The 13,683-nt window shown below is 39.1% G+C and overlaps 1 protein-coding gene across 2 annotated transcripts; it reads right to left on the reverse strand.

The window, feature by feature from the left end:
* Positions 1 to 912: 912 nt before the first annotated feature.
* Positions 913 to 13,344, reverse strand: LOC114046917 (zinc finger protein 383-like). Of its 2 annotated transcripts, XM_027867547.1 has the most exons (6): positions 13,263 to 13,277; positions 12,415 to 12,579; positions 11,448 to 11,536; positions 5,303 to 5,429; positions 4,849 to 4,944; positions 913 to 2,511 (listed from the first exon to the last, which is right to left on the reverse strand). In XM_027867547.1, the coding sequence occupies exons 3-6, from the start codon at positions 11,478 to 11,480 to the stop codon at positions 1,160 to 1,162; spliced, it is 1,608 nt and encodes a 535-aa protein (XP_027723348.1). In that variant the 5' UTR covers positions 11,481 to 11,536; positions 12,415 to 12,579; positions 13,263 to 13,277; the 3' UTR covers positions 913 to 1,159. The 2 variants fall into 2 exon arrangements, with proteins under 2 accessions (XP_027723348.1, XP_027723347.1); XM_027867546.1 differs by lacking the exon at positions 12,415 to 12,579 and having other exon boundaries at positions 13,263 to 13,344.
* Between the last annotated feature and the right edge of the window lie 339 nt (positions 13,345 to 13,683).

Below are 13,683 nucleotides of genomic sequence, written 5' to 3' on the forward strand. Positions count from 1 at the left end.
TATTTCAACCATTTTGGGGAAATTTTCTCCAATGATTTTTAAAAATAGTGTCTCATTATTTTGTTTTTTCTAAATTCTCTGGAATTTAAGTCATTTAGAGAATGCTACATTATGATTTATTCTTAAGGTCTCGTTACTTGAATCTATGTTTTCTAATAGAATAATTTAGAGTTCTTTGAATTTGGTAATATTCTTTATTTCTTCTCATTTGTTTTCAATACCTCTTAATAGTGATTTTATTTCCCCATAGAATTTTATGTGATCTTGTGAATTTCACAGCATTGCCAATTATGGTTTGATTTCTTTTAATGTGTCATATATTCATCTGAGGATATGACCTGGAATATCTGTGGGTTTTTTTTTTTAATTTCCATTGCTTCTGGTACTGTAGCTGATTCAGTTGTAATACAATATTTTAAAGTTTAATCAAAACTCTTTTTTTTAACTTTGCTTATTTTAAATGTTAGTTGGTTGAATTTTTTTTTTTTTGCTATTTCTCTTTTCTTTGGTATTCCTAGTTGTTATTTCTTTGTAAAGAGACTAGTTCCCTTCAGTCCACTCTGACTTCATAGACCAGTTTCTCCTGATTTCTATTTTTAAACTAAAATAATTATTATGCTTCTAAAGAAAATTGAGATTTTTGGTAGCTATTATCTAATAATTCATTTAACCATAATTCCCATTACACATGTAACAGCTTTACATCTAAGAAAAGCAAACCAATTCATTTGAAGTCAATAAGGCTAACGATCAACTGTTCTAATATCTATCAACATTAGAAGAGTATTCAGGTACCACTATTGTTACATCACCAAAAATGATATAAAACTTTGTAGTAAGGGATAAAAATCATAAAATTAGGTAATTAAAAATAATATAAAAGTGTTTAATAGATTTAAATAATTGGTGTCAGATAAATTAATCATTAGGCAAATTGAACAGAAGATTGTTTTGAAGTTAACAAATGTAATTTTTATCAGAACTGGTATGTGTTACAGGGAAAAATAAAATACAGCTGAAGTAGGATGTGAAAAGAAGCATATTTCTCACTCAAACACTCTCCCCCCAAATCTCAACTGATGACAAACTGTAATATCAAAATCATAAGGTATTTGAATAAAGAATGACATAAGCTTTCTTGAAGTCATTAAAACCAGTATTACTTTCCTTTGTGAAGTCTCTGATGCCTGACCAGGGCTGAGCTGTGCCTGAAGAGACTCCCACACTGATTACATTTATAGGGCTTCTCTCCAGTATGGATTCTCTGATGTCGAGTAAGGTTTACATGCAGGCTGAAGGCTTTCCCACATTCATTACATTTATAAGGTTTCTCTCCTGTATGGACTCTCTGATGCTGTATAAGCAGTGCACCCTTGCTGAAACCTTTCCCACAATCAGTACACTTAAAGGGCTTCTCTCCTGTATGAATTCTCTGATGCTGTGTACAGTCTGTACTCTGACGAAAAGCTTTCCCACATTCATAACATTTGTAGGGTTTCTCTCCAGTATGAATTCTCTTATGTTGAGTGAGATGTCCACACAGTCTGAAGGCTTTTCCACATTCATTACATTTGTAAGGTTTCTCTCCACTATGGATTTTTTGATGTTGCTTAAGTAGTGCACCCTTACTGAAGGCTTTCCCACAGTCATTACATTTATAGGGTTTCTCTCCTGTATGGATTCTCTGATGTTGCCTAAGGAGCGTACCTTTACTGACGTCTTTCCCACATTCATTACACTTATAGGATTTCTCTCCATCATGGTTTCTTTGACACTGCCTAAGGACTGCACCCTTACTGAAAGCTTTCCCACAATTATTACATTTATAAGAATTCTCTCCAGTATAGATCCTTTGATGTTGTAAAAGGAATTCACTCTTATTGAAAGCTTTCCTGCTTTCAATATTTCCTATCATATTTTGACTAAGCTGTCCATGCATTCTGAATGCCTTCCCACATTCAGTACATTCAGAGAGTTTCTTGCCAGTATGGATTTTCTTATATTGAGTAAAGTTTTCATGCAGTTGAAAAGCTTCCCCACTTTCATATTTAAAGTACTTCTCACCAGCAGGAACCCTCTGATGCTGCCTACAGAATGAACCCTCATTAAAAATTTTTGCACATTCATTATTATCATAGGATTTTTCTCCTACACACAGTTTCTGGTGTCTAATTAGGTGGGTTTTACATATTAAGATTTTCCCACACATATCACATTTATACCAACTCTCTCTTGTAAAACCATCCCATTTTGTAACAAGGTTTGAGCTCAGACTAAATTCATTACACTCAGGACCTGTCTTTCCATGGAACATTGTCTTTTGGGAAACAGTCATTTGTTGCAGGTGTCTCTGCATCCCAAATTGGTCATTGAGTTTCCAGACTTCTCCTAGCTTAGGGTACAAGATGCCACCCTTTGTAAATCTTTCCACTGTGGACCCTTTGGAGGATTCCTCTTCAGAAATGCCCTGTTTTGAAAATGGCTCCTTGACTTCATGTCTGTTATACCATTCTAAAAGAAAAATGATAAAATTGTGCCCTATAGCCTGTGTTGGGAGGAAGGAAATTACTAAAATGAGAATAATGAAGTGATAATGATGAGAATAATGCACAATGATCCTGAATGAGAATGGAAAAAGAAGGCAGAAAGCAAGTGAAAGAATCTGAATGAAGTGGAATAGAAGGGATGAAGGAGTGGAATAAGTGAAGTGGTGGAGATGTGTCAAAGAGCAAATGTCAGCATTGTGGGAACAAGACTCAGGTCAGCGTAGAGAGCTCAATCACTCCCATTACTGTAGTACGATCCTGTCCTTTTCAACTGACCCTGTACACTTCTGTCTACATTTTGTTTAAAAATCCTCAAGTCTATAAGAAGATCCCTGCAGTCCCAGCTCTCCCAAACCTTCCCTAACCATTATCAGGGTCTTTCTGTGACCACGACGATAATTATCTCTGTCTAAATGCAATCACTTCTTCCACACACTTACAGGGCTGGGGTTGCTAACATTCTGTAAAAATTACAAAGGGCCAGAGAGAAAACCATTGGCTCCACATTATCAGGAGCAGCACCCCATTTTGATCACAGGTGTCGTGTTTTATTCTCCTGATGTTACTGAATTGTGGGCAATCATCTGCCCTCACTATTGAAACTCTTTTTATCTGACATTTAATGCCAGACTAACTCTATTCTAATTTGATTTCCTGATTCCCATAACTTTGCTATCTTTAGACCTTTGTGGGTCTAAAATCCCGGCTTCCTGTTCTTATTCCCCCCTGATCTTGAACCTCCATTTTACTACTATACCCAATGGCTCCAAGTGAAAATTGTTCTTATTGAACACTGCATCTTCCTATTGCTTACAACATAAAGATTAGTATCCTTAACCTGACGTTCAGAGTGTTTCATGATCCATTTTCATACTACTTATTCAGCCTTATTTCAAAACAAGCATGACCCACTCTTGTCTAGGTGGGCTCGTAAGTGTTCCACAAACATACAGTATTCATTTCTCATTCCAGAGATTTGTTCATATTTTTCTCTCCACCTGGACTGTCTACTCACCCCATTCAAATTCTAAAAGCTCTCAGGGTCCAACTCATGTTCCTATCTCTCTTTCTTTAAAAAAAAAGTCTTGTTTGATGCCTTGATCTTTCCCTTTACTTGTATCCTTTATATTTTTTTTATTGTAGTTATTTATATTTCTGCTTTGAGTGGCTCTGTTTTCTTTTTTATATTGATTATCAGAATCTTATCCATTTTGAGCAGTGGTCCTATTCCCTCTTTGATACTCATCTTTTTGCCAATTACTACAAATATCCTTTTTCTTGTATAGCATTTCCTTATGAGCCTTAGTTCATCCTGATCCTTAATTAAAATTTCTGATACTTTTCTTAGAGGTGCATGAAATGCCTTTGCATTAATTCTCCCATTATTGGCTTTTGATTCCATCTTTTGTATATGTTTTAAAAATCTAAGTTGGTTGATGGGTTCCCTTGTATCCACTTCAGTTTCTTAAGGCTATTACTCATTTTCTTCTTCATTAAAACTATTTCTTTTGTGTCTTCAGATGAAATTAGTCCATCAGGTCACACATCTTGGAAAGGCATTGAAGATGAATAATGAGGTGGGACTAGAACTGAACAGGAGGAAGAAAGCAGGCAACTTTCAATTCAACTAGAATAAAAAAATGTTGAGTGGTGGGAGGGGATATTTTCATCTAATAACTTGGACAAAGCTGACATTCAAGATATGTATGGAATTGAAACAAATATTTATGAATAAAAGTCCTATTCCCCAATAAATCAATAAACAAAGGAGATGAGAAATGTTCCAAATCATTAATGTGGGAAATGCAAATTAAAAACAATTCTGAGGTTCTACCTCACATCTCTTAAATAGACAATAATAAAAAATGGAAATATTGCTTGCAGGCTGTGGAAAAGCAGTCACAGTAACATACTATTGTTGAAGCTGTGAATTGGTTCAAATGTTCAGTGTATCAGTTTGGAATTCTGCAAGAAAACTGATTAAGTTGCACATGATATATAGAGGTTGAGGCTTCATGACAAGTGACCTCAGTCTTCCTCACAGGCCTGGGGAAATCTCAAAACTACAATATCAAGAGTTCTAAGACTATAACTCCTTATGACTTTTTTTTTTTTGCTTTTTGGTGAGGCAATCAGGGTTAAGTGACTTGCCCAGGGTCACATAGCTAGTAAGTGTCAAGTGTCAGAGGTTGGATTTGAACCTCCTGACTCCAATGTCAGAGCTCTATTCTCTGTGCCACCTAGCTGCCCCCTCCTTATGACTTTTTGATGACTCTGACCTGCTTGGTTTTCTCTCACTCACCTGGGCAGGTACATCTTGTGATTTCTTTCTCTACCTTCCATGGATCTCTTTCATGTTCCAACTTGGAGATCACATCTGGTTTGGACCCTTTATGCCCTGCTCATATGGAAAGACAAATTACTGGGGTATTTGTTCTGAGAATGAAGAAACATCACAGAAAATCTCTAACCCTTTATTCTTCAGAATCTCTGGAATATGAGAAAGTTGAAGCATTTGAAAAAAATTTAGCACTATAAAGGTATCTATTTCATACTATAAAAGTGCAGACTTTTCATCCTTAAAGAAAGAGCAGGAATATTCTCTTTCTATGCTCAAAGGGATTAGCAGTATAAGATCATTGAACACTCACTTCCTGCACAGATAAGTATTTTAGAAGCCCAAAAACTTAACTGAGGGGGGAAAAAGTTTCCAATAAGAAGACTGACCCTAAATCACACAGGAAAATCAACCTTACCCAACGAGACCAGGTTCTTATAATTTTCCAGCATCACTTCCCTGTAGAGGTGCTTCTGGCCATAGTCCAATTGCCCCCACTCTTCCTTGGTGAAGACCACAGCTACATCCTTAAATGTCAATGATGCCTGAAATGACAAACACATTTTTGCTTAGCCTGGGTGTGTTCTTGGAAAATTGGCAGGATCAAAGTGAATGGATAAGATTATATGTACTGATAATGTTCAGAGACCTGAGTGTTTCAAGTCAAATAAATTATGTGATTCTCCATTATAAGCATAGCACTTCCCCCGATTATATAGCTGGTACGGAAGTATGAGATATAATGTGTCCTTGAGGAACATATATTTTTACTGGTATTAAAACAAATAACAATTCAATTGGCAAACGATACAAGATAGGATCTAGTAAAATGATAAGTTGTGTGGCAAGACAGTAAGTGTACATAAGCTCAGAATAAGGAGACCAACCTGGATTTGGATCACAAAAGATTTCACAGAAAATTCAGAATTGTAAAGTTAGCATTGATCTAGGTCATAGCATTGACTTGGAGCAATCTCAAATCTAATGGACAATTACTTTCTACATTTCTCCTCAATCGACCAACTTTTGCTTGAGTACTTCCAGTGGAGTCTCTTTCTCTCTCATAGCAGCGCAATTAATTTTGTTCCTAAATATGAAAAAGTTCTTCCTTTTATTGAGGTGCAATCTCTTGACCTTTAACTTTAACTTCCACCCATTGTTCCTAGTTTGGACTTCTACAAAGATCAAGTCAAATCCATCTTTTACTTAGCAACTCTTCATATATTTGAGGGCTGTTATTATATTTTTCTCAATCTTTTTTTCCAGACTAAACATCCTATTTTCTTTAATTGTTCATATGTCATCTTTTTCATGCTAGTCTTTCCCTTCTCAGTTTATTTGTCCCCATTAAAATGTAGCTTACGCAACAGAATAGAATATTCTCTATTTAGCCTGACCAACACAGACTGTAATGGGTTTTTCATCTCCCTCACCCTAGACACTACAAATCATATTAATAAAACCTAAGATTGTGAGTAATATTTTGACAGCCATGCCACAGTAATTCATAATGTGCTTATAGTAATATATAATGAGCTTAAAGTAACGGGGCCATAAAACCTATAGTAAAGTAATATGGGATGGCTACTTAGGCCAAATACTCATGAAGATCAATATGCTTACATTGGGGAGCATGCTTAGGTTTAATGGCTATAGCAAGACAAATGCTTCCTATAAGATAATATTGGTAAAAGTGATTAATATGTACCTGGAATATAGTAAATGCTATGTAAATGCTAATTCCCTTTTTTTCTCCCTCCCTTCCTACATTGGAACACGGTACTATCCAACTCTTGAGTCAGTCACTAAGCCCTTCCAAGAATCCACCTCAGTAGTAGTTGTCCTGCTTTAGGAATTCCTAGGGATAGTGACTGAAGAAAACAAATTTTTCCAAGTGAGCTTCAATTAGGACAGCTTCAATTATGGCCCTACTGACCTTTTGCCATTTATGCATTAAATTACTGAAATGATAGTACTGTGGGAATACAAGCAAAATATGGAAGGGCTTATCTGGACTATATGGCATCCAACTTTCTTCATGCACCAGGAAGCAGAAGCAGCTGTATCCTTATACTGATGACCAATGAATTATGGAAATTACCATCTACAGTTACATTTACTTCCACTGATTTTAGATATGTGAGGGTGGGTCAAGAGAGCCAAGATATATACAGAGTTGGGTTTGGGGTAAGGTATCAATGAATCAATTAACAAGCATTATTGAACAATTTCTATGTCCTGGGCACTGGGGGTACAGAGACAAAAATGGCATAGTCCCTGTCCTCAAGCAGCTTAATTCTATTAAATATGTAAATAAGTATACACACAATAACTAAAAAAAAGTAATTTATTTTTTGGAAGGAAGGAACTAGCACCTGGGGGAGTGGGTTTCAGCAAAGACTTTCTATAGAATCAAAGATCACAGAAGGGAACAGAGGACATCAAATTAAATCCCTTCATTTTACAGATTAAGAAACTGAAGCACAGATAGGTTAAATGAGTTGCCCAGAGTCAAATAGCTAGTGTTTGAGGCAAATTTGAACTTGGAGTCTCTAAGACTCCAAATCCAGTGCTCTATTCACTCCACCACCTAGCTGGATCAAGATGTTACTCGTCTAGAGTTTTAAAGGAAATAAGAGATTCTAAGAGGCTGAGGTGAGAGTGCACTTCAGGCATGGGAGACAACCAGTGCAAAGATATGGAACTGGGACTGTCATGTGTAAGGAATAGCAAGAAGGTTGGTTTGGCTGTATATAGAGGGAAGAAGAGTAACAAGATGGGGAAGATAGGTTGGGTCCAGGTTGTAAAGGGCTTTAAAAGCAGAACAGAAGAGTTTACATTCGATCTTAGAGGCTAAGGGGAGCCACTGGAGTTTACTGAATAGGTGAGTGACATCAGACTCACATTTTAGCAAAATTGTTTTTTTCTTTGTTTAAAATGTATTTATTTTTAGTTTTCAACATTCACTTCCACAAGATTTTGAGTTCCAAATTTTCACCCCATCTCGCCCTTCCCCCCACCCCAAGATGGCATGCATTCTGAATACCCCTTCCTCTAGTCTGCCCTCCTTTCTATCTCTCCTCCCCTTCTCTTATCCCCTTCCTCTTCTATTTTCCTGTAGGGCAGGATAGATTTCTGTACCCCGTAGGGAAATTATTTTGGCAGCTGTGTAGAGGAGTGATTGTAATAAGGAAAGGGTTCAGGGAAATTAATTAGTAGGCTCTTGTATAGTACAGGTATGAGAGGCGGGGTCTGAACTAGGATGGTAGCCTTGTGAGTGGAGAGAAGCCTACTGTTTGACCTTGTACTAGGGCCACACACACACAAAAAGTGGAAGACACTTCTGTGGAAGTGTTACGGATGTCGTGAGTATAACATACAAAGAGAGGTTTAGTTGCAGGGCAGATGGCAAGATCCAGTGGTCTTTGCACACATTAGCAAGGTGAATGGCAATGCCCAGGAGTCTGAAGGGATAAGTGGCAAGGTGGCAAGGCTGTGAGCTTCTCCTTTTATTTACCAGGAAGTACTGAAGAGGAAAGCAGAAGGCTCCTTCACCATGCTTGGGCTTCACTGCCTTAGTCCTATTACTATTGTTGCAATTATTCCTCTCTTCTTGCAGACAGGCCAGGGCATGCTGTGCCCCCTAGTGGGCATCTTGAAAACGTGAACCCTTTCAGTATCTCCACCCACATACACCTTATTAACATTGTCACCCTCTTGATATTACTTTGTATTAACTTATATGTATATATACGGCATTTTGCCAATGTAATATCTCCCAATATAATACTTGATCCTGGAGAAAGAGTTGATTTTCCTGGCACCAAATATGGTGGCTCATATATAGTAGGAGCTTAATAAATCTTTTGGGCAGCTAGATGGTACAGTAGCTAGAGTGTCAGGCCTGGAGTCAGGAAGACTCATCTTCCTGAGTTCAAATCTGGCCTCAGACTCTTACTAGCTGTGTGACCCTGGGCAAGTCACTGAACCCTGTTTACCTCAGTTTCCTCATCTGTAAAATGAGGAAGAAAAGGAAATGGCAAACCACTCTGGTATCTTTGCCAAGAAAACCCCAAATGCAATCGTTAAGCCAGATATGACTGAACAACCACAACAACCGCCACCACAAATAAATCTTGGTTGAATTGAATTTTTTCCCATTAAATTCCACATTACATTTGGTTCAACTATTTATTAGTCTTTTGAGATCTCTTTAGATCCTGTCATCATGAGTTAGCTTTCCCTGACAGTTTTGTCCCCCAAAAATGTAAGTCTGCCATCTACCATCTACACCTTATCAAATCATTGATAAAAAATGTTAACACAGAACCAAGGACAGATTCCTGGGACACTCCCTTCAAGTATATATGAAGCCATTAATGTCTACTCACTGATTTCAATATTGGACTCCAAAGGTTGGAATTCAACTAGTTCCAAATCCACCTAACTATAATTTGGCCTACAATTAATATAAATAGGTAAGTTCTTGATTTTCTGTGGACAGTAAAAATATAAATCTTAAATTGTGCATTCATCCTCCTACGGGAAAAATAGCTCCCAGGATTTTAAGTTCTTGTCCAGAAAAGTATAAATATCTTCTGTCTGGGAAAACATCAATAAACTCCAACCTCAGGCTCCTGTAACTGGCTTCTCCAGATCCTGCCACTCTTAGACAATTAAAAACTCTGAGATTAAAGGGAGTATTTTTGGACGTCATTTTTTACATGTGAAAATTTTTTCATCTGGAACAACTTTCAATGATAATTTACATACTGTAGGGCCTAGTCTCAAACAGTGAGACAGTCACTTCCACCTGCTCTATCTAGATCAGTATTCTTCCAGGCACAATGTGCAGAAATCCTGAAGACATCTTAGACTCTTCCTTCTTTCATCCCCCTCCACCCAAAAAGTCATTTCTTCTTTAGTCAATCAATAAGCATGTTAAAGTAACCACTATAGTGCCAGGCACTGTGCTAGGGGCTCAGGATACAAAGACAAAAGTTAAACAGTTTCTGGCCTCAGAGAGCTTGTGTTTTAACTTGGGAGGCCTCAGAGGTCATCTAGTCCAAACTTGTCATTTTAAGGATGAGGCAACTAAGGCCTAAGGAGGTTAAGCGATATGTCCAAGGTCATTTAGATAGTGATGGTATCAAGTTAAACAAAGTTCTCCGACTTTAAATCCATTATTGATTGGCTCCATGAACTGAGGGAGAATGAGGAGTTAAGGAAGACACACCTAGGTTGGTGGTATCCTCAACAGCAATCGAGAAACTTGGGAGAGGAATGGGTCCAAGGTGGGGGTGGCAGGTGCAAGTGCAATGAGTTCTGTTCTAGACATGCCGAGTTTGAGCTCTCTATGGGATATCTTGTTCCAAACTCTCAGTAAGCAGTTAGTGATGTGATGCAAGATAGAAGTTCAGAAGAGACCCCAAGGCTGGATAGCAATTGGGGAGTTATCCATGTAGACATAATAATTAAACCTGTGGGAGCTGATGAGGTCACCACGTGGTAGAAAGAGAAAAGGCTTAGGACAGAATCCTGGAGTACACATGCAGTTAGGGGGCATAACAAAGGAGATAGAAGAGAGGTCAGACCAGTATGAACACCAAGGAAGAGCAGAATCATGAAAACCCGGAGAACAGAAAGTATCCCCTAACTATCTACAGGACCTATTCAAAACTCCTTAATCTGACATTCAAGGCCCAGTACAATAGGGCTTCACCCTACCAAGCTGTGCTCTATTTCCTCACTACTTCCTAAAATGCAACCTCAACTCAAGCCAGGTCAGTCCTCTCTCTGATTCCTATAAAGGACATGTTCATTCCAGCTCCAAGTCTTTACTCATGGTATTCATAGCATGACAGGATTAGAGCTTTAGAACTGGAAGGGGCCTTAGAGGTCATCTAGTGTAACCTTTTTGTTTTTCCAGTTTACAGAATTTAGCCCCAAGTTCATACAAATACAGAGCATCAGGAAAAGGATTTGATCGCCCGTCCTCTGGCTTTCCCTTAGCTGTCTTTTATAGCTATTCGAATCCTGTCTATCAGGGCCAATTCAAATCCCACCTCTTTCAAAAGAGTTTACAGCCCACATTGTACCTTCCTGGAACTCATATTTACTGTCCATGCCATTCATTTTGATCTTGACTCATCTTGCATTATATAACTTTTCTATAAGTTAAAAATAATTAAAATTGTGATTTTAATGTTCATGTCTTGTCTCCCCAATGAAACTAGAAGATTCTTAAGGACAAGGCCTGTGTCTTCTATTTCTTATGTTTTGCCAGTGTTCCTGAACATAGTACTGAGAATACAACTGCATATCCTGATTGAAGGACTGGATCTTGGGAGAGAAGAGAAGGACGCTGTGGAATAGCAGTAGGTAAACTGGGAACATGAGAAAAACATTCCCAGTCCTCTGGAGTCAAATAACTGCTCAGGTTTCCTGGACGGGACTTTTTAAGGAAGGCCATTTATGAGCTCCAGCGTAAGGGAAGAAAATGTTTTTACTCTCAGGCAGGAGAAGGCGTATTAGGGGAAAGAGATCAAAGAACCCCAACTTACCTGTGACCTGGTCATAAGCAGTCCTGCACTCATTCCTTCCTACTCTGTGCTCCTCTCTTGAGGAAGGGTGGATTCCTGACAAGGCGGAGCTGCATAAGGGAAAGAAGCCATGAGGGAAATCTCTTGTCTTGTGCTTCCCAGACCCACCAAGCTAGAAATCCTCACAGCACAACTGGGTGTTATTATATCTACCCACCATGCCTTAGGAAGGAAGCTGGAGGTCAAAGGAGTAGCCCCACCCTCAATCCGGAATCAGAAGAAAGGTCTACAGAGTAAAGATCCTATCACTGTGGTCTTAGTACATTCTAAGACATTAGATTAGAATAGATATATATTATAACACCACAGCCTATATAGTACCAACCAAAACCTACTTCTACAGTCACCAAATTGTCAAGCTATAGTTCAGGAAGCTTTTAATGTGTTACCTACCCATTTGCAAAGCATTTTCTGCTCTATTCCTCTCCTCCTGAATTCCTCTCCACTCCAAGTCTTGACCCAGGACCCATTAAAATATCCTGCCTTTGATGTCTTCCCAGAATCATCCCTTGGTGAGTATAGAGTAGGGGTGCAGTGCAGGGTATGCTTAAGTCCCACAGGGAACAAAGTACCCACCTTACTAAGCAAACTTTATAAGGAGAAAGGCGATTTCAGGTCAAAGAATGTTCTCTTCTGTATTAATAAGGCTACTGCAATTAGTCTAGGTGTGATCTCCTATATGGCCAAACCACAACTCGTTCTTAGTTTCTGTAATGCTCAATTTTCTACCCAAGCATGTTGGTCAGATTCTCTAAGATCACTCACTCCTCCTTAGCATCTGAATGTTGTGATGTCACTCTAACATTGTTTAGCCAGATATTAGGGGAAAGAGATCAAAGAACCCCAACTTGGGTGGTTGGGAACTGCTCCAGCACCAGCCTCTGACAAACCCTGCTGTTTCCTGAAATTCTAGCCAAAGGTCTCATACCAAATGTTTCTCCTCTTAGGATGGATTCCTGCTTTCCAGGGCCTGGAGGCTTAAAGGCAAGGTCACTTTTGGAGGGACCATCACTAGAGCTGAGATGTTTGCCTCCTCTGTAGAATACTCCTTTTAGTACTCCACACTGGACACCTATAGAGTCTAATGGGGATGCTGTGAGCACAAAGAAGATGGAATCGGTAACAGTCAGGACTTAGCAGCCCCAGCCTCAGTTTGGATCTCAAAGGGCAGGCACTGCAGAGATAGGTAAAGAGCTGTACATACAAAAGGGCAAAAATGAGTTTCATTCATCCAACAAACCTATAATTCAATTAAATTCAACAAACACTTAGCAGCTATTATGCTCCAGGCAGCTGGCTAGACCCTAGGATACAAAAGCAAAAATGGAAAGTTCCTGCCCTCAAGGAGCTGACATTGCTAGGGCAGTCAGTGGGTGAGTAGGCCAGCAGAATACAACATGTAGATAAAGAATGAAATACAAGGTAAATTGAAGATGATGAGAATATTAATGAGCATTTCAAAGTAGTTAAATAAACACCTACTCTGCTCAAAGCCCAGAATTAGCGGCTGAGCAGTTACAAGAATATAAGGAGATCTTTCACCTGGGACACACACACACACACACACACACACACACACACACACACACACACACAAAAGCAGTTACAAGAATATAAGGAGATCTTTCATCTGGGACACACAAACACACACACACACACACACACACACACACACACACACACATCCTCAAGGGAAATGCATGCACAGTATTCTGGATCTACCTGATCCAGAATCTAGGAGTAGGGGTGGGGAATCGGGGCCAAGTCATTAAATACCTGGGAATGAGTCCGGGACCTAGAATGATCTCCAGCTCGTTCCGACCAAAGGTGCTACAGGAAATCTAGCTCATACTCAGGCGAGGCTCGGGATTGCGCCTGCGCTCAGGGATCCTCAATACTACAACTCCCAAAATGCCACGGCTTCTGCCTTGCAGAGACTTCAGTTATTGGAGGTTCTCCAAGACTTGTACCCCGCCTCCGACCCCTCCGCCCCCGCTTTCCTTAACTCTCGGCACCTGGAAGAGTATGTAAGTCTCCAGAGCTCTAGCAAAAAGCGAAACTCTACAAGTCCGGGGGGTTGAAGATGAATCATGCTGCCGGCCATGCAGAAGAGGTGGACTTGCAAGTTTGGCCATGGCCAACGTGGAAATTTGTTTTGCTGTACTAAGCGTATTTATTATGAAGGATTTGAAAAATT

This window comes from Vombatus ursinus, unplaced genomic scaffold (genome assembly GCF_900497805.2).
Source record: "Vombatus ursinus unplaced genomic scaffold, bare-nosed wombat genome assembly UNPS02014786.1, whole genome shotgun sequence".
Taxonomy (NCBI): Eukaryota; Metazoa; Chordata; class Mammalia; order Diprotodontia; family Vombatidae; genus Vombatus; species Vombatus ursinus.

What these genes read in the sequence shown, in the direction of transcription:
- LOC114046917 (XM_027867546.1), bottom strand. Translation starts at nt 11,480, where the DNA reads ATGAGTGCAGGACTGCTTATGACCAGGTCACAG. An exon ending in TAAGAACCTGGTCTCGTTGG is followed by an intron (nt 4,945 to 5,302) that starts GTAAGGTTGATT and finishes CCATATGAGCAG; the next exon opens with GGCATAAAGGGTCCAAACCA. An exon ending in CACAAGATGTACCTGCCCAG is followed by an intron (nt 2,512 to 4,848) that starts GTGAGTGAGAGA and finishes TTTTTCTTTTAG; the next exon opens with AATGGTATAACAGACATGAA.